This window comes from Pelophylax lessonae (assembly GCF_965119305.1).
Source record: "Pelophylax lessonae genome assembly, chromosome: 5".
NCBI classification, from domain to species: Eukaryota; Metazoa; Chordata; class Amphibia; order Anura; family Ranidae; genus Pelophylax; species Pelophylax lessonae.
In genome coordinates this window covers 147,482,191-147,502,557 of record NC_138772.1, presented here as the reverse complement: position 1 = coordinate 147,502,557, position 20,367 = coordinate 147,482,191, and the positions used below count along the sequence as shown (strand labels likewise).

Sequence of the window (20,367 nt, the reverse complement as noted above, 5' to 3'; positions counted from 1 at the left end):
GCAGTGAAATTGTGGTAAAATCCCAGCATCAGTGTGAAAGTGCCCTTACTGAGCTGACTAGCTACATAGGCAGTTCTTTTCCATCAAAGACCTAAGTCAATGGTTAAAAAACCCTCTGACAAAAGGTCTGCTGAATATTATTTCACAATTGTTTTAAAGTGGAAGTAAACCCCTTTATTGTTTTCAGCCAAGGAAGCTTCCATCTTGGCCTTTGTTTAATCTTCAACTGCCATGATGCTGGCACGTGTAATCAGTTTCCAGCCATTGGATGGTTTGACGGTTTGGTTGAAAGCACAACCAATGTGACAGTTACATTTCCTACACATGCCGGGAATGTAACTGTTTTTTAAAACTGTTAAATCGATGGGTTTACTTCCCCTTTAACAAGTGCACATTCGTCATGAAAAAGGCCAGATAACAAAATTTGGCTCCAATAGACTTTCATGGGATTCAGCGCCATGTTCAGTTTTTGTGAAATTCATGATGGATTCAGCGAAGGTGCAGTAAATTGAATTTTGTCTTGGTTGCTCATCGCTAATTATGACTAGGGGTACACACATAGTTTATAAAACATTGGTATACAAAATGTAGTACAATATGTCATGGCATCGTGTTAATATTTTTTGTTGCATTTGCTGTTACAGTCTTTCACTCCTCCTGTTGTCCAGAAGTTCCTTAACACCAGACGCTCCAAACCTGGTGCTAGGACTGTATTCTATGGCAAAGCAAATGATCCTGATGTGGAGAATTACATAGTGCATGGTGTGAGCACCTATCCATCACTTAGTGTAAGTAACTGTATATCAATATATACAAATATATACAAATGTAAATTTTTTTAAACTAATGATATGATCCTGTATATGTAAAGACAGTTTGCATCTTGATGTAACATATATTATGTATATGGAAAATTTAAAATTACAAAAAAATTTAGCATTCCACATAATATACAGTATCTCCTGAATAAAATAGTTTTATGCTTTTCGAAAGATTACTGTGATCATGAGCCGATCCTCACACAGTGAAAGGAATCTTTTCTTTCTTCCTCACATTTTTCTCTGCTGAGTACTGTTTACATCTAACCTGGTAACATGACATAACCCTAATGTATTTTCAGAGAACGTACATCTCTTGCTTTGGAAGGTTGTAAGCTGGGATACTGACCTAAGGCAATGCTGCAGGAATATCTTGCTCTGATACACTAAAAGCAAAAGCAGTGCATGCATGTAATGTTCAAGAATATATACATGAAAATTCACTAGAACTTAGTACTCTCCATGTTCGTTACTGCAAACTTTAAGCATCCATCCTATCATCTCACAGCAGCAGGTCTTTATTGGTTGCTTAAAACAGGAAACTTTTAAAAAATGGTTGTCAAATTACTGTAAAAAATTTTCAATTCCAGGTGATCATATTTTATCTATTGAAACCTAATGGTTTGCCACAAAATTGCTAAATTTATAGTCAGCATTACTGTTTGTGGGTTTTATGGGTGTAATGCAATGCAAGTGATTTACAAGATGTGTTGGGGTGCTATTCAGAATGCTACCAAATGATTTTGAAACTTTAATTTTTACAAGGTTTGTAAGTCACTTTTCCCCTTCTTTTACCTCTCTCTCTTTCTCTCTCCCATCTCTCACCTCTGTCTTGCCATTTTGGAAAAGTCAAGAAAGGCATTGATTTGAGCGAATTATGGCTTAGTATTTTAAGTCTGAGTAGTAATCTCTCACTTTAGAAGACCTCAAATCTTGATGACCATTTACAGACTTTTTGCAAAATTGGACACATTTACATGCCAGAATTACGAAACTTTCTTACATAATAAGGAAATGACCTCATTGCACTAAAGGAAGGTTCTCACATTTTTGCAGGTACATGTAGTCTAGAAAGGGTCTCTTAAAGAGGGGCCCCACAAAAAAACAGAATGGGGATCTCTCTGTAATTCTTACCAGGCCCCCCTTTGGGTCAAGTGTGCATTTTAGAGAGGAATCCCATGCATAAATGAAGAGAAAAAAGCATTCTTCCCAAAACTCACCACAGAACCTTATCTAAGCATGCAGCCAGACAAAACAGGAAAGGAGAGGGGGGGGGGGGAATCTGTGCCCCCACCATCTGAACCATACCAAGTCACATGCCTTCAACATGGAGGGGGAGGTACCTTTCCAGGGAGACCCTTCTGGCATAGCACCTTGATCTTATGTTGTTGAGGACAAGGGCATCTTCCCCAAAACCCTTTCCTGGTGGCTGAGAAGGTCTGCGGACGGAATGCTTATTGGAGACTGGAAGACCCCTTTTTCAATGAATAACTTAGGGGTACATAGAAATCCACAGCAAATCACTTTGTTCAGTGATGTTCAGTATATTCAAGTCACACATGATGAATGAAGCCTTGGAAGGATCTCTTGGGTGACCCCATTGACCAAACATGGACATTGACCATATTTGGTCAACGATGTCACAGGAATCTCCAGGTGGAGTTTGTGGGGGACCCTACCTTATTTTTCTGCATAGAGTCCTTGGTATGATTTTTGGGGTTGGGGGGGGGGGGGGGAATGACACTGCATGCATTTCTTTTTAACAATCCCCAGCCACTTTATTTACACCACTTGCTTAACAACCTTGACATCGGACAAAGAAAGCTGTCATATATAGTAGGGGCGGAAAAACTTGCTACTATATATGATTGCAGCGGTGCCACCCCCATGAGAGCTGTTAGATATTGCTTGTCCTCTTGTGCTGCACTGACCCTTGGGAACTTCCCAGCCCCATCTAACACTCTAGGTTCAGACATAGTGTATATCCCTTTAAGTAAAACACAAACACAATGCAAACTGAGTTCAGCAGTACTTCTGTATTAACTAAACAGGGAAAGGGGTGTATAGGAGCGTCAATCAGCCAAGTCCTGGAAAGACGCCCCAAGAATCGGTTGAATTGAACACTCAGAAAAATAGTATGCACAAATAGCAAACAGTAAGAGACAACAGTACTCAAATGTACAGAGCAATAACAGACACTTATCAATGGAAAAATCAAAGCGATGGATTATGCTACTGCTACGAAGGAAAGGGGCTGGCCTAACGTGACTCTAATCCTAATGGGGGTTGAGCTGTATAGGAACCAGTCACATTTCCCTATAATTGCAAAAAGGAGTAGTAGTCCAAGTGTTAGGCCTGAGGTCTGTCTTCAATGGAAGCGTTGGAGCTCAAGTTGTGAACAGGGAATCCTCAGTGAGTGACAAAAGTGGTCAATGATCAGCAGGGAATGCTAGGTATGGCAATTTGGCAGATCCCTTAAAAATCAGAAATATGTTGTCTGCATGCAATGCCCATGTGTTGTCTCTTACTGGCAGGCAGGGGAGGGTATGGGCATGAGCCTGCTCACCAGATCCTGAAGATAGCAGGCACTCACGTACAAGAAGTGATGCATGGTCTGTGCACTGTTCAGCAGAGAGCTGGATGCGAGGGGCCAGTCAGTGATGGATTCGGTAGTCTGATCTGTAACCCACTGCGCTGTCTCTCAATTATCAGCAAGGGGCACAGGAAGTCTTCAGCATAGTGAGGCGCGGCGGGTCCTCTTGGGCAGGAATAGCAATGACTCCTGGTAGGCCGCGATTCCCACAGCTGGGCGGCGGGGCTGGTGCTCACTCAATGGATCCTGCGGAGAAGAGAGCGCGGGCTTCCTTTTATAGCCTCTCCCATAATTCTTCCATAGAGAGGGTGGCTTGTTAGGAGGTGTAGAACTACAGTTCCTAAAAAGGTCCTCTGGGGGCTCAGAAGTGTGATGCAAATGATATGCGTACAGCACTAGAGGGGAAACAGGAGTAGCCTGCAGAGGTGGAGATAGAGTCTGCTACATTCATATTTCAGTAGTGAGCTCCCAGCTTCGTGATGTTGGGCTTCTGTTAGATAGGGTGAAAGTCCAATGTTCAAACGGACGGCCAAAAAAGCAGACTGAACCAGGAGCTCATCCGTATTACACATACTTAGACAAAAACATTGGAAAACTAAATTATCAAATAAATGATTTTTCTTAACTCTCAAACTTAGTGGGCTGGTGTTAATGGAGTCTTTCCCAGAGCTAGAAATGGCCCTGGATTGGTGGTCATGCTATTTTGGGCTTGTGGCAGTTGCCCCATTTGTTCATATGGCCAAATAGCCATGAAAATATATTTTAGAGTTTTTTAGAAGCCTATTTATATAACCTCGGGTTCCTTTAATACACACAGTTTCCAGTATTCTGTACTTTTAGTTAAATTATTCACAGTTTCTATCTGCGGCATATGCATTGTATGGTAGAAGCCATATTTTAGCTTTTGATAATTTGTAGTTAGTCCTTCATCCTACAAAATTTATATTTGTAAATGTTTATGTCATTCACCCCATCCCCTTCTTCATGCAGGCTGGTTCATTAATAAATGTACCATCAAAAACACTGTTCCAGCAAAAATTAATTGAGAAGCGAGAGTCATTATATTCTAGTCATACACGAACACCGCTTGGGAAATCGCATGACCAGACAACAGCGTTTCCACCCACTAGAAATGTTAGTGAAATGACATTTGGGAGGAAGTATGAAAGAGGTTGGTAATCATTACTTCTTATTGTTATTTATTGTTGTCTTTAAAAATCAACAGCTGTGCTGTTTGAATATTCACATTTATTTTGAATTAATTCAATTATTTGACTATTTTGAGTTTAGGTTTATCAGCAGGGGTTCTTATTAATCCGTCTAAAGGAAAGCAAGACATAGAGGAGGATGCGCGCAAAGGACATGAGATTTATGTGATCACACATAATGATTATGATGTAGGTGAGTGAAAAACAATTGAAAGTCTGTCATGCTGCAAATCAGTGTTGCCGACCTACCAGATTGAAGTTTACTGACACAACGCCCAAAATTTACTGGCACAACTAAGTTGTTGCTAGCATTTCCAAAAGTTACAAAATTACAGTTCTAAGTGCACATTTCAGTATTTAGGCTACAAACAGGTACAATATGCTTTTAGCAATGTGATTTCAGGTACATATTAAGGCAAAAAATGTATTTCTCATTTTATTTTCAATATGGTAAGTAACTAAGTAGTTCAGGGACAGGACTCTGAAATTAAAATGTGCAGGCACACACACACATGAAATTGACTTTCACAGTGACACTGACAGCAGTGTGCAGCAGCACAAATGATGATGACACCTCACCGTCACTACACGTCCCCTCCTGAGTCACAGTGACAGTCTCTCTCCACTCCAGGTGGTCTCTTCAGTCCATTACAGTGCCAACAGCACTGACAGTCCCTCTCCCGGCTTGCTCCTGTCCTGCAGACCTGCACACGAGGCTCCAGCCACTCTGCTCAGCTTCCTTGCACCATGACATCACATGACATTCTCAGGCTCCCCCAGAGCCATCCCCCTCCATCCCTGCTGGAACCCACTGTAGCAGGCACTGGGATGGTCTCAGGCAGCTCCAGATCAGGAACTGCCATACCAAGCCGAGCATCACAACCATAATTTTTACTGGCAACCTTTTCCTGTCACTGGCATATACTGGCAGGAAAAAAGTGCCCATTTTTTACTGGCTGCCAGAAAAAATAATGACAGTTGGACACACTGCTGCAAATTACCATTTTTTTGAATGGGTAGGGAGCTGGGGGTGGTGGGCTTTGGGTAAATAGAAGGAATACATTTCTCAATCCCCAAATCTTCTAGTCACGACTCTGGTGATATTCCTTGCTATGGCCTGCAGACAGCTTTAACATGTCATGTCTGGTTGGCTAAATCTCTGTGCTTTACTGACCTAATATGTAGAATAGAAGGTATATTGAAGCTGGCTGTACATTTTAGAATTGGAGCACAGTTGGACTTGCAATCAAGAGATGGAGGTGATGCAGGTACAGTAAGTACTATTTATCACTCTATCCACTATCTGACCCTTCATCGATAAATCCCCTTAACAAAAATACTATTGTGCCCTTTATGAAAGCAGTGGCCTATCTGCAATGGTCCAACATGCTACCTACCTAGTGAGAAAAATAATTTTGCTGGCATAAAGACCACTGCTTGCTTTATCTGCACACAGGGTTTTCTACTTCGGCACAGTGAGAACAATACCAAAAGTACATTTATTTTTTTTGTTTTGCTGCACCCTCAGTTTGTTTACATTGATAGGTATCTTCACAGGCCAGGAGATACTGAACATTTATACAGTGTTATTAAGGTTTACCTAATTTAATAAACCTGAGAAACACTGATCTAGATGCATTAAGCCAACTAGGTACAAGGAATATACCATTGTATTAGTATATAGTATAGTAAATAGCATAAGGAGGATGGAACTACTCTTATACTGTAAGCCGTTAAAGTGGTTGTGCGACATAGGGGCTGACTTACTAAAACTGGAGAGTGCAAAATCTGGTGCAGCTGTCATGGTAGCCTATCAGCTTCTAACTTCAGTTTGTTCAATTAAACTTTGACAAAAAAAATACTGGAAACAGATTGATTTTTGTGCAGAGCTGCACCAGATTTTGCACTCTCCAGTTTTATAAATCAACCCCATATACTGTATGAAATAAGCAAATCCTACAGTGTGTACTTGTCTCTCTCCAAAGCTCTAATTATCTCTGCTGCCTTGTTCCTCTGTTATTTATCAATGTTTTTATTGAGTGTTCACAATTATACATACTACACATATAACAAGATAAATGCAGTAATACAATTCCAATAGGAAAAAGAGGCTAATACATTTATTAGTGCAATCACAGAAACAATCTCGAATACGTGAGATAAAGCAGTACAATGTGTCGTATCAAAAGACATAGTATTCACTATCCATCCATGGTTTCCACAATTTATTAAATATTGCACTCATGGAGTTTGTGTTTAAGTACATTTTTTCATATGAAAATTGCATGGTAATTAGGTCTACAGCTTCAGAGGGGTTGAGTGCCATGTTTCTAGTCCAGTGCCTAACTATCACTGTTTTTGCTGCCACCAAAATGTGTAAAAGGACAGTTCTTAGACTGTGATGGAATCCATCTACACCCAAGTGTAGGATTGCGAGAGCAGGGTTAGGGTTAGCCAACACACCCGTGGTCTCTGAAAATATAGCAAAAATGTATCTTCAAAAGCTGGTGAGATTTTTATATGACCAGAAAATATGAATGAGATTACCCACTTGTCTGCACTCTCTCCAGCACAGAGGAAAATTGGGTTTGGAAAATTTCTCCAGCTGGTACAGTGTTAGGTACCAATAAGTGAGCATCTTTTGTGATTGTTCCCAGTGGGCTACAGAGTGCATCAAATAATAGTTATAGCGAATAACTGTTGTCCATTGGGTCTCAGGAAAGGATGTATAGAGATCCTCTTCCCACTTAAGCATAGGGGGTGTTTTAGAGAAAATCATTTTGTGTTGTAAAAAGTTATAAAAGAGAGAATACCTTTGTGGGTGGGGGTCGATGAGGATAAAAATTGCCAGACTTTTTACAAGATTTGCAGGCAAGGAGGGGGATGTTTGGATAGGAAGCTAGATATTCTAATATATTAATAATAGGAAGATCTGGGAAGATTGTACTCTGCTAGTAGGGAGTCTATTGTTTTAAGTTGGTTAGTTTCATACAACTGATCTACCCAGTGGATTCCTGCCTCTTCCCATTGTTGAGGGGATATACAGGGGATAAGGATTTTCGGGGATCTTAATAGGAAGTGGATACGATGTTGAAAGGAACCCTGGGGGGTATAGGATGTGATCTTTCCCTGTGTTAGCACAGATGCATGGGTGGGTAAGGGGAGGGATTTAATATGTAGAGCTTTCGAAGAGTCTGCCAATAGAATGCGGCAAACTTTGTCTGATCATGTGAGAGCAGATTCAGTATCTGTCCATAGTATGTTTTGTGGGTCTTTGAACCAGTGGCGTAAGGGTGCAAGTTGAGAAGCATGAAAGTAGTCTTCTATGTCAGGAAGTGCAAAGACACCTACTTGTCTATGTTTAAAAAAAGTGATGGTATATACACCTGGCTCTTTTGCCTTTCCATAGGAAGGTTTTCAGGATGAATTTTATTGAAGTGAATAACACTAGAGGGATCAGTAGTGTATGGAAAACTTACAAGATTTTAGGAAGGACTTGCATTTTAAATTCTGCGAGCCTCCTGGCTCAAGATAACTAAATTTTGATGAGTCGCTGGGTATCTTCTCGTATTGTTTGGAATAATAGTGAGAGATTAGGGTCCACCAATATAGATGTGGAGGAGGTTAAAGTAATTCCTAGGTATGGGATAATGTGGTCGGCCCTGGAGTATGGCAGTTGGGATGAGAGACGTTTTTGAGTTTCAGTATGGACTCCTAAGTCTAAAATTAGAAATTTTGATATTTTTACTTTATAATTTGAAATGTTACTAAAAGCTTGTAGAACCTGATGAATAAATGGGAGTGAGATGAGGGGTTTGGTTAATATTAGAATTACATCATCAGCAAAAAGATTTATCATGTAGGATCTAAGATTGAATTTAAGCCCGGAGATATGGGGGTGGGAACGAATGGACTCTGCCAATGGCTCAGTCCTGAGATTGAATACGATGGGGATAAGGGGCAACCCTGACAGGTGCCATTGGTTATTGGAAAGGGTTTAGAAAGGATGCTAGTTTTAAAGACATGAGCATATGGGTTGGAAAAGAGAGCTAAGATTGCCGACATAATTGAGCCCTGAAGCCGAACTTAGTTAGCACTGCAGACATGTATCCCCAATGGACCCAGATGAATGCCTTCTCTGCATCAATAGAAAGAAGCAGAGAAGGCTTGCGGCTCAGCTCTGTGTGGTGGATGAGGTTGATCAGACGCCTAGTAGCGTCAGGTGTCTGTCGTCCCCTAATGAATCCTAGTTTGACCGGTTAAATTAAAGTGGGTAGTATGTTTAAGAGTCTATTAGCTAGAAGTTTTGCATAGACTTTTATGTCCAAGTTTTTTTTTCTCCAGGCTTCAGGAGGGTTACTACATGTGTTTTTAACATTTCAGAGGAGAATGAGGCAGTCTCAGTGGCCTTGGTAAAATATGGTTGTAGAAAGGCAGTGAGAATATCTTTAAATGTTTAAAGATATTCGTTGGTAAGTCCATCTGGACCTGGTGACTTGCCCAGGGGTAGAGAATCAATGTTTTTTTTTTATTTTTAATACCGTTTGTGGGGTGTTTGGAGTCAGTAGTGGGATTCGCTCAGGGTCGGTAGGTCAAGATTGATTGATTCGTAATAATTAGCAAATGCATCTGCCACTACCTGAGGGTTTATGAGCTTTTTATTAGTATGCGGATGGAAAATATAGAGGATCCTGGTCTTAGTCCTCTGGGCTTTTAGTCTGTTTGCAAGGAATCATACAGCTCTATTGTTAAGTGCATACTGTAGTTCAACTTTAAACGACGCAGATACTTGTCATGCTGTTTGCACAATAGCTTTCTTAAGTTTTTTCCTAATTGTGCAAGTTTGGCTGCTGTAGTATTAGATGGGGACTTTTATTTAGAGTGTCCAGAGAGTTAATTTCAGATATAAGAGCATCTAATTTGGCAGTGCATTGTTTTTTAGCCCTGGATACAAGTTGGAACAGTAGGCCTGTTACATAGGCATTGTGTGCATTCCTTAAGGTAAAAAGGATTGGTGTCAGGAAAGTCATTGTGCAAAAACTCCTGAAGTTGGTTAGTAATGTTTATTTGGAACTCGGGGTGTTGAATTATGGAATTAGGGCAATGCCATTCATACACCGACGGGCAGGTGTCAACCTCCACCAAGGACATATATATAGCTGTAGGGTCTGACCAGGTGATATTGGATATGGTGGATGAGGACATCTTTTGTAAAAGAAACATATCAACTAGAAACATTTCAATGGGTGTATACGAGTTGTGTTGCAGGGAGAAATACGTGAAATCACAGTCATTTGCATGTTGACAGCGCCACACATCATAGACGTCCTCATGGAGAAGATTTCCCAGGAATGACAACTGGTTTTTCGATCGTAAATAGGCATCCATGATAGGGTCTGCTACAAGATTAAAACCCCTGCACACAACTAGATATCCCTGACGTACCTTTGAAATTTTAGTAAATAATTTGCGCAAAAATTTTAACTGGTGCAAAGGAGTATGATGTATCTACCCTCTGGATCTAAGCTTGCACTAGATAAAGAAAAGTATACCAAGTCTCTAACAGGCATCATGACTCCCCTTTTCTCGGCATGAGTCAAGGCCAGGAAAATGTGTGGATAGTTCTTGTGGGACCAGTGAGGTGTGAAATCTTTGTGAAAGTGGGTGTTGTGTATGGCAATGAGATGCAGTTTGTTGGAGAGTGCTTCCTTCAATAAAGAGTGGCGTTTCGCTGGATAGTTTAGGCCTCGGACATTTAGGAGCATGAACTTAAGTCCCATGTAAATGTATCCAGCTGATGTGGAGAGTGGTGTTGGAAAACCAAAATGGAAAGTTCTGAAGAATGTAGACACTTATGGATGGTAGGGTGGGAGCATCATAAGTTGTTGGTGTAAAAGTATTCTCCATATAGGGGAGAAAATTGTGTCTGAGATTGTATCAAGTGTGTTCTAGATTGTACAGCCAGGATGGCATGTGGAGTTGGAAGAAATGAACAAACACAGCTCCAGTGGGTTCATCTACCCAGGGAGCGCTTTGAACTAAGTAGGCAGAAGAACTGAGAGGCACTCCTATAGCATAGGCAAATGTTTCCAAAGGAGAGTGAGAATAACAGCTTGCCCAAATAAAAAAAAACAAGTAAAAAGAAAAGGTCCACATAGAACCAGTGTGAAGTATACACTGAAAGATTTTTGCGGGGCTGTCTCTTCCCTCCAATTAGCTCTGTTCACTGAGCACTGCAGAGTGTAACTTCAGCTACCCACCCCTGCTTTCTAAAAGCTCACACAAGAATTAGTTCATGAGACTATCACCCCAGTCACATCAGAAAATATAGATTTCTCACCATCACAATATCTTTTGCACCACATTTCCATCCCAAAGAAACGCTATCTCAAATCCCTAACTATGTTCATGATAAACGGGGCCAGACATTATATTCGTTGTTACTGGCACTCAAGCACTGTTCCATCAAGGAAAGAATGGTTTCATAGACTCAATAACATAGAAAAAAATAGAGGAACTCATTAGTATCTCCTAGGAAAAAATTCACCTCAACGTAGTATGACTGGATACGATTCAGGTCTACTTCATCTTATGTAGCAGAAAGCTAAACCATATTCTTTGAAGAGAAGGGGGTGATGGGGGGTGAAGGTGGGAGGTGGAGAAGGAGAGGGAGGAGAGGAGAGAAGAGGTAAAGTAGAGATATGACCTCTGACCTTCTACTATCTTGGCCTTCTGATATCCTCCTGCGTGCCCCCCTTCATTTCACCTGATTACAATTATCCATAGATCAAACCATTAACACTGACCGATTAATTCCTTTCTCCTGAACCATGTAATTGTAACTATATGACCTGCCCTAGATGCAACGTGAATAGGGAGAAATAGCTTTCACATCCTTGTCCTTTTCCTTGCCTCCTGCATCCCTCACCCCCAACCCCCCCCCCCCTTTTTTTCTCTGTCTTTCTCTCTTCTTTCTACCTCTTTGCCTGCTCCCGAGCAGGTATAAAATCACCATGTCCTCTACCTCACATATACTGATGACACTGTATGCTATTGAAGGTTACCAAACCTAAAATGTATGGCTTTGTTACAGAGAGTCTTGTTCTCACTCTATAAAAAATAGTTATGGCAACTTTGTATATTAATCACAATCTCTGTATGCACGTAACTCTTATGCATTTTCAAACCTATGCCTCATTGTTTAAATATAATGTTACTATTGTATGATCTATCTCATTCAATAAAATTCATGGAACAAAAAAAAAATAAAAGCTCACACAAGCTGTATAAATTCTATACTTTTAACAGATGTAGAGAAGAGATACTTCAGATAAACATGTATAACTTATGCAGGAGGATTTATTTCATCTTTGTGTATCCCCTGAGTGTAGTTACTTCACTGGGTATATGTAAGGGTTTACAACCACTTCAAAGTGAATGTAAAGTCTAGTTTTTTTTTGGGCTTAAAAATAGCAAACATGTCATACTTACCTGCTCTCTGCAGTGGTTTTGCACAGAGCAGCCCAGATCCTCCTCTTCTTGGGTCCCTCTTCGGCTTTCCTGGCCCCTCCCTCTTGACGAGTGGCCCCGTAGCAAACAGCTTGCTATGGGGGCATCTGAGCTGAGCTGCAGCCTTGTGTGTCCATTCAGACATGGAGCCCCGGCTAGGCCCGCCCCCTCTCTCTCCTCATTGGCTCACTGACTTTGATTAACAGCAGCAGAAACCACTGGCGCTCCGCTGCTGTCTCAGCCAATGAGGAGGATAATCCCGGGCAGCCAAGTCTCTCCTGCAACAACGCTGGATAAAGATGGGCTCAGGTAAGTATTGGGGGGCTGCTGCACACAGAAGGTTTTTTATCTTAATGCATAGAATCACAGAGGAGGAAAGTATAACATGTTTGTTTTAATAAAAAAAAAAAAAATGAGACATTGCAATCACTTTAAGAAAATAATCATATGGCATGACCTTGATGTGTTTAAAGTGGAACTTCCTTCCTACCTCCTTCCCCCCTTATCTTTAAATGTTGGCCCTTTTTTTTTTTTTTTGGGAGGGGGAGCGAGTACCTCGTTAAGACATGTCTCTGATCCCGCTTTCAGTTGGATAGCCACAATGATCCAACCAGAAGTCCATCCCCCATTTCTCTGCAGCTTTTTGGGACATGTCACAAGTCCCAGAAAGCTGCTGGACCATTCACAAAGTGTAGTGCAGCTCACGCATGCACAATGGTAAGCCGGCCTCACAAAGTAAACATGCCTGGATCCGAAGACAGCCGAAGAGCCAGCTTGGGTGAGGACTGCACTGGATCTTTGGACAGGTAAGTGTCCTATTATTAAAGTTCAGCAGCTACAATAATTGTAGCTGCTGACTTTATATTTTTGGTTTCTAGGGTGAAGAACCACTTTAAGTATGTTCCTACCTTTTAATAATAAGCAAATCATTTTAATTCATTACATAATTATAAATAGTTTTGAATTGAAGAATTTTATACAGGAAGAAAACAATAGCCGTACATTTTCAGGGAGCCACCTCCAAATACAGCAACCTATCCCCTTCTTTTTTCTCCTGCAGCTGCTGAAAGCCCGACTCTCCCTCCTGATGACTAGGATCGGTTCCTGTATTTGTTGCCTCCCTGTTCGAGTTACTTATGTCTGTTGGCCAGCCCCCCTGTCTGCCCCCCTCCCTCACAGCGCTGCCGGTCCCCCCCCCCTCCTCTCATGCTGGCTGCTGCAGGGAATGTTTCTGGATGGAGAGCGAGAGAAGGGGCCAGTAAATATGTAATTTACCAGCCCCTGTGACTAATTGATATCAATCGCACTTGTGTCCATTTCATGCAGAGCACTTCCTGTTCATTCATAAAATATAATTGTAAAAACAAAAATAAAATGAAATGATAACAAATAGTCCACTGCCCCACTGGCTGACACTAGCCACTGCCCTACTGACACATCCACTGTTCTATTAACACCATCCCCCTACTGACACCATCTACTGCTCTACTCGCACAGTCTACTGACCCTCTGACACCATCCACTGCCCGACTAACACTATCCACTGTTCTACTGACTGACACTGTCCACTTTCAAGGTAGGCTAAGTTTGTATTTTTACAGTGACATTTGTTTTATTATATTTTTTCAAGTTCCCCTTACTATTTTGTTAGGCCTTGCTAGTTCCTTTCTTTTATTAAAAAAAAAGGGCGCTGAACCCTGGCGATCTTCGATCTCTTTCAAGTTGTTCAGGTAGGTCTCCAACTCTCAAAGGGTGCCTAACCATGCTACAAGGTATTCAAAAGAATTAGAGAGATACAGTGTGTCAACATTTGGACAGTTTCGCTAAAATCCTTTAAATTATCCTGTTAATTTGTAAATATAAATGTGAAATAACTCTTGAGCCACTTGGAGTATCTTGGCATGTGGTGGGTGTATCTTGGTGCACGGTGGAAAAAGCAAGTGGTAGTGAGAGGGGCCCCAGGTCAACTTTTGTATTAGGGCCCACAAACGTCAAGCTACGCCTCTGCCCAGGAGAATCTTCATACAGGGTCACACAAAGCAATAAAAGCTCAAAAGAAGTTCTAATTATTCCATACTTTTTTATCAAGGTGATTTTTTTGCTGCCTGGGTACTTGTTGGTTATGCTCACTTATGGCACTTTTCCACTGCAAGTACCGGCTCCGCTCCACTCGGCCCTGCTTGGCCCGGCTTGGTTTTCCACTGCATGGTACCGCATGGTGCGGTGTTGGAACAGTTCGGTACGATTTGGTACGGTTTGCTTTTCCACTAAAGCAGTACTAAAGTAAGTGGGTGGGATAACAACGATTCTCTGACCAATCAGTGGCTAGTAGTGACAAACAGTCAAGGCTGCATGCAAAGGATTGTGGGATATGGTACCGGTACGGCCCTCTTGGAACCACAACCGAGGTGGTACCGTTTAAGCGAGCCATACTGTTCGGTTCCATGTAGTGGAAAAGCGCCGCCGTACCGTACCGAACCGTTCCTACACCATACCATGCAGTGGAAAAGCACAAAAGCGAGCCGAACCATTCGGTTCCATGCATTGGAAAAGCACCATTACAATCCTGTAGACCATTCTGGAAGGGATGAGAAATCTCCACAAACTGGACACTGCATTTAAAATCTATCTGAGGTTCTAAACCTTCCACACTTTATCCAAACTAAAGACATTTGAGGTTCCATGTAAATTTGCCGTGGAAATAATAGGGTTGTGTCATGAAAGAAGGACAACTAAATTAATGGAGCTGCTGCATGCTTTTCCCATTTCTTGAAGGGATGTATATTTCATTACATGGAGATGCTAAGGTTGTCAAATCTCACATCAAAGAGATGGAGCAAAAGGAAATCAAATTAAATTAGGAAAGGATGTATATTCTGGAAAATCCAAACAAATTGCTGTCTGCTGTTATAGTTTGGATAGAATAACACACTGTGGTTTTATATATAGGAAGGAACGTCACCCTTGTATTTTTTTATGTAGTTTACATACTAATGTGTGAGGACCGTGTTCATTTGAAAAAAACATCAGTAGATACCTTGCTAACATGATTTCTTGCAAACTTTTTTAGGTGAAATAAAGGACAGAAAATATGACTGGACAAAGTTCAGAAAGGACGGATCATTTGGAATCGAAACACCTCATTTTAATGATGGTAGGAATGTTGCAAAATCCTTAAGGTGGCTCCAAGAAACCAAAAGGTAGATATCTTTCTTTGTGTTTATGTTTCATTTCGTTTTAGTTTCTTTGTGTTCTGTTTCGATCCGGCTTACGGATAAACTCCAGGTCTATACTCTGCTCAAATAAGGATTTCATACATTAATCTTGAGGCTTACCTGAAATTCCTATTTTTTGGACTCCAGCCACACACAGCTGAGACACTGGCCACACCTTCTGCACTTTGTTGGAATGACTGGCACCTACTGAAGCAGCTAGTCTTCTCCTACTCCATCTTGTTTCCTCCTCTCCCTCTTTTTGGTTAGAGGAAAGATGTCAGTTTTGTATACTTTGTGGTGGAAGCCTGTAGACAAACCCGTGAGCCTGTCTACATGTTTTTAATAGAGCAAACAGAATTTGTTCAACACAAGTACAGATCATAACCTCATTTGCAGTATATAACCTATTTACCCCTGAAGAAGGAGCACCCAGCTTCGAAACGCATTGGGTATCTGTACTGCTCTATTGTTATTTGTATCTGTACTGTGTTTTTATGGAACTGTTTTGCCCACTTTTGAGATTTATCTTGTCATAAATTATATGTTATTCTGCAATAAACATTTATACATTTTTATACATTCTTGTATCCTTTTGAGTGCCGATAAAGTCCCAAACCCTTAGGGGAATCCTTCTCGTTTCTAGTCTTTGTGTTTATTGGTTTGATTAAAAATGGAACTGGGAGCTGCTTTGTATCATGTAATAATAACATGTATGAAAGCAGGAACCACTTGTACATTGTAGCATGCTACTTTTGAGCTTTCCCAGTTGAGCACTGCATGTTTCATCATAATGCAGAAAATTGGACAGGGTCATGAGGGCATGAACTCTAGGTTTTACGTTTACAGCTTTTTAAGGAAAATAAAAACCTACAAATAAATGCAGCTGTGCATGCATTAATAAATAATTAGACTGTTCCTCCATTGTGGGTTTAATAACAGGTTGTATGCATTCACCTTTAAAACTGATTGCTGCTTGCTATCTGTGACTGCTGCCAGGTTCTGTCCACTGTGTTCTATAAAAACAACTTTAAAGTGGCACTGAGGCATCCACTGTCACCGCTGCTCTTGCTTTCAGCAATATGAGGATCAGAGGCCCATTGGGCATGAAAGTGGATCCTGACACTCTCTGGAAAGGCATTGAAGCAGTTCTTCCACAACAACGCTTCCAAGTGGCTCATTTTTTTGCTCTCATTGAGATGGCAGACTGAGATCTGCCATTTTCCCCTTGGGGTTTGAAAAATGACGGCCAACCAGTAATGGTCAGACTCCTTCATGGCTCTAATCCTGGAATCCTTGGGCAGGTACTTCAGTACGAATGAATCCATTTACCATAGATTTCCTGAGGCAGAGTACCTTAACTCCTCATTGTCGCTGAGGATAATGATGTCCTCAACGCTCTTACTCTACCCACATACAGATGCTGGGTTTTGGGAAGGGTAAAATGAACCCCTGGAAGGCTGCCCCATTTCCACCTCCTCATCACCGCCGGTACCCTATGCCTCCTCTGTCACCTTGTACGCCTCTTCTGCCTGCTGTTTTCTCTTCATCATAGATATCTTTCTGAACTAGCTAGCATTTGGGACATTCTGATCACTTCTTGCTAGCATTTGGGACATTCTACCTAGCAATCAGGTACATTGTGGTCACCTTCTAAACACTTACCATATGCTAGGAAATCTAGGCATTTGACAAAGTGTTTGAACTAACTTGTACTCCTGCATGAATTTATTTTTAGGAACGAAACCGCTAACATCGTTTCTAAAAGGCTCGATGATTTTCGTGAACGTACTCAACATCAACTCGGAAAAGTTCTTGACCCGTAAGTACTGTCTCGTCAGCATTATGCATTAAACTAAAGAAGAGCTAGCGTAAGTGAAACTATAACTACATTTATGTTTATTCTGAAGGGCAGCATTAAAAATTTAGCATGTGGTACTTGCTCAGAGTAAACAGGTTTTGCACATTTCTCACTCAAAAATCCAAGTTTTGTTGAAAAATAAATGTCTCTCCAGGTCCAAAATATACTTGTCTTACATTTTTGTGGCCTAACTGTTGTGTATTGCAAGATAGACTGAGCAAAAAAAAACCCCACTACAATGCATTTGATATCAAATGCTACTTGAAATATGGGTATATTTATTTAATACTCCCCTTTTGGATACAAATAAAAGTCAGAAGTTTTAATAGATGAAGTATATAAGGCGTTAATTTTTTTTCAAGTATTTAGTGTCGATACTTTTAATCTATTCTATTCCTGCTAGGTAGAGATGGAAAATTCAGTTTTTGTTTCCATAAATTTTGGAAAAATTCAAGGAAAAACAAGGCTTTAATTAGCATCTAATTGCTACAGAAACTGCTTTCCACTATTCTGGACCAGTTCTTGAGCCAAGAATGGTCCCTCGTTAAAAAATTTAAACAAAAAATGTAACGTAACCGTGTGCAAATAACAATAAAATACACACCACAAAAAGAAGAAAAAAACACAAATATTAAACTACCCTAAAATCACTCATCAAAAAAAAAAAAAAAACTGATTCTCTGAATGAAAAAAAAGAAAATTTCAACTTTTTTTCCCAAACAGCTCAGTGAGCATTTTCCTTTGGTGCACATTTTTTATGCACTAGTTTGAAAATTTTGCAGCAAAATCATTTTTAATCTTACATCAATATCTTCAGCTGGCACAGGTACAGGTCTTTTGTATAAAGTTTCAACATTTTTTCTTTCTTTGGATCATTGGAAATTGGATCAGTGCATGTGGGAAGGGGTTATTTTTTATACCTGTGTGAAGCTGATGTATGGGCAAAAATAATTTTTTACATTTGCACACAAGAAAAATAAGTTACCTCCAGCGAAGTGTGCCCATCTCTGGCTGCTGCAGCATCTGTTATAACTTCAGCCTGCCTGCACTCCCCTGCTGGCAGCAAACATCTTGAGCTGAGAATTATAGTTACAGCTACAATAACAGATATCACAGGAGTTAGCTGGGTCTGAACTCCCTTCATTTGTTAAAAAAATAAAAAAAAAACATTGAATTCTTATTACTAAATTCGTAATATGTTTTGTGAACAGAGATGAACTTCCAATTCTCCCTATGCCTCCTGTCAGTACCAGGATTCTCTTTTATTGCTGTCAGAAGGAATATTCTTCATCCCTTCTGATAGCAATAAAAGAGATTTAAAGAAATAGGGATACAGTGTATATTTTTTTCAAAATAAAATAAATGATAAGAAAAAACTAAAATCATTCCATGTGCTGGCAGGCAAAGGCGAACACATACATAGATTGTGCACACATATGTAAACAGTGTTCGCACCACATATGTTAAATATCGCTGTGAATGTTATAGCGAGAGTAATAATTCTAGTACCAGACCTCCTACGTAAACTGGTAGCCTGTAAAGACTTATAAAACGTCACCTATGGAGATTTTGAAGTACTGTAATTTTTGCGCCATTCCACGAACGTGCACATTTTTAAAGAGTGACATGTTAGGTATCTATTTGCTTGGCGTAACGTCATCTTTTACATTTTACAAACTAATTGGGTCATATATTCTGCTTTAAAGTGTATTTGTTCCCAAAGAAATTGCGTATGAAAAACCGCTGTGAAAATACCATGTGACAAAAAAATTGCAACACCCACCATTTTATTCTGTAGGGCCTCCAAACTTATATAATGTTTGGGGGTTCTAAGTGCATTTCTAGCAAAAAATGTAGATCATTACATAAATGTGAGAAGTGTCAGAATTAGCCCAGTGTTGAAGTGGTTAAAACACCTGTGTCCACACACCACCATGTGTATCCTGTATCCTGTGTATGGCCCGGCTTGTTCTGACTTTTCTCTTCCTTGCTGCTGATTCGGTACTCTTTCAACTCTGATCTACACGTGTGTGACCTGGCTTACCTAGACTACGCTTTTGGCTGACCTTTCAGTGTTACAGACCAGGGAAGTGTGGTAAAGGTCAGTGGCTGGTGAGACACTGGCTAGTATCAGAGCCAGATACACACAGGTTACATATTCACAAGTTATGTATTCGATTCTCATTATGTAGGCGATTGCAGTTCTACTAGTTATACTAGTTATACTCATTTAACAAACATTTTTTACAAGTACTGTCTCTTTAAGATGTTTTTCAGTAAACAATAAAAAGGTAAACAATAACGGGTTCAGGGTTATGTACTAAAAGGTGAAATGCAATTAAATTTAAAACAATTGGTAAAACAGTAAACCAGTCCAACTAAAAATATATATATATAATGTTCGGGGGTTCTGAGTAATTGTCTAGCAAAATGTAGGAGAGAAGTGTCAGAATTGGCCTGGGTGGCAAGTGGTTAATTACCATAAGTAAATAATAGACAAATATTCATTATATTTTTTTTTAAAGGTCATTTACTATATTTTCAAAAACGGTACTCAAGCAGGTGGCTTAATGGACAAATTACTGAAGTTTATAGTTATATCTTCAAACCAATAATTTCACAGTAAATAAATAAATAATATTTTTTTGTTATAATATATAGCATAATACTATATTATTTTGCTTGATTAAAAAAGTACCTTTTCAGCAGCAGCAGCAGCAGCAGCAGCAGATTCTCCCTCTTAACTGTGTGAAAAAAACATGGGATTATTGGTAAACCTTATATAAAGGGCTGGGCTGGAAGGGAGCATTTGTCTTTTAGACACACTCCCCTTTCTATGACACTGCAGTGAGAGGAGAGCCTCCACTGCAGCATTTTTATTGGACAGCTTGGGCCAACGGTGCTTTACTATTGGTCCAAGGCTCCAAGCTGTCCATTGAGCTCAGTGCCTCTGACAAGAAGTCAGAGGCACTGAGAACTCATCCTCTTATTCTGCGGCAAACAGCGTGTGCCAGCCTGTAGCTTCTTACAGGCTGCACAAGGAGCCCTGTATCTCTGGAACCATAGGTGCTAGGAGCCCCAAAAATGACCAGTGGTGGGGTGATTTTGGCTACCTACCCCCCACATTTGGGGTCTCTGTGACCCCAGGATGTGAGGTACGACCCTC

At 40.4% G+C, this 20,367-nt stretch overlaps 1 protein-coding gene across 1 annotated transcript in view; it reads left to right on the top strand.

The window, feature by feature from the left end:
* The window catches only part of EFHB (EF-hand domain family member B), a 96,990-nt gene that overhangs the window by 61,351 nt on the left and 15,272 nt on the right, over window positions 1–20,367 (top strand). The window contains exons 3-7 of the mRNA XM_082259785.1: window positions 645–788; window positions 4,402–4,582; window positions 4,702–4,812; window positions 15,199–15,328; window positions 17,079–17,162. Coding sequence (XP_082115911.1) covers window positions 645–788; window positions 4,402–4,582; window positions 4,702–4,812; window positions 15,199–15,328; window positions 17,079–17,162 — 650 coding nt within the window. The remainder of the gene's footprint in view (window positions 1–644; window positions 789–4,401; window positions 4,583–4,701; window positions 4,813–15,198; window positions 15,329–17,078; window positions 17,163–20,367) is intronic.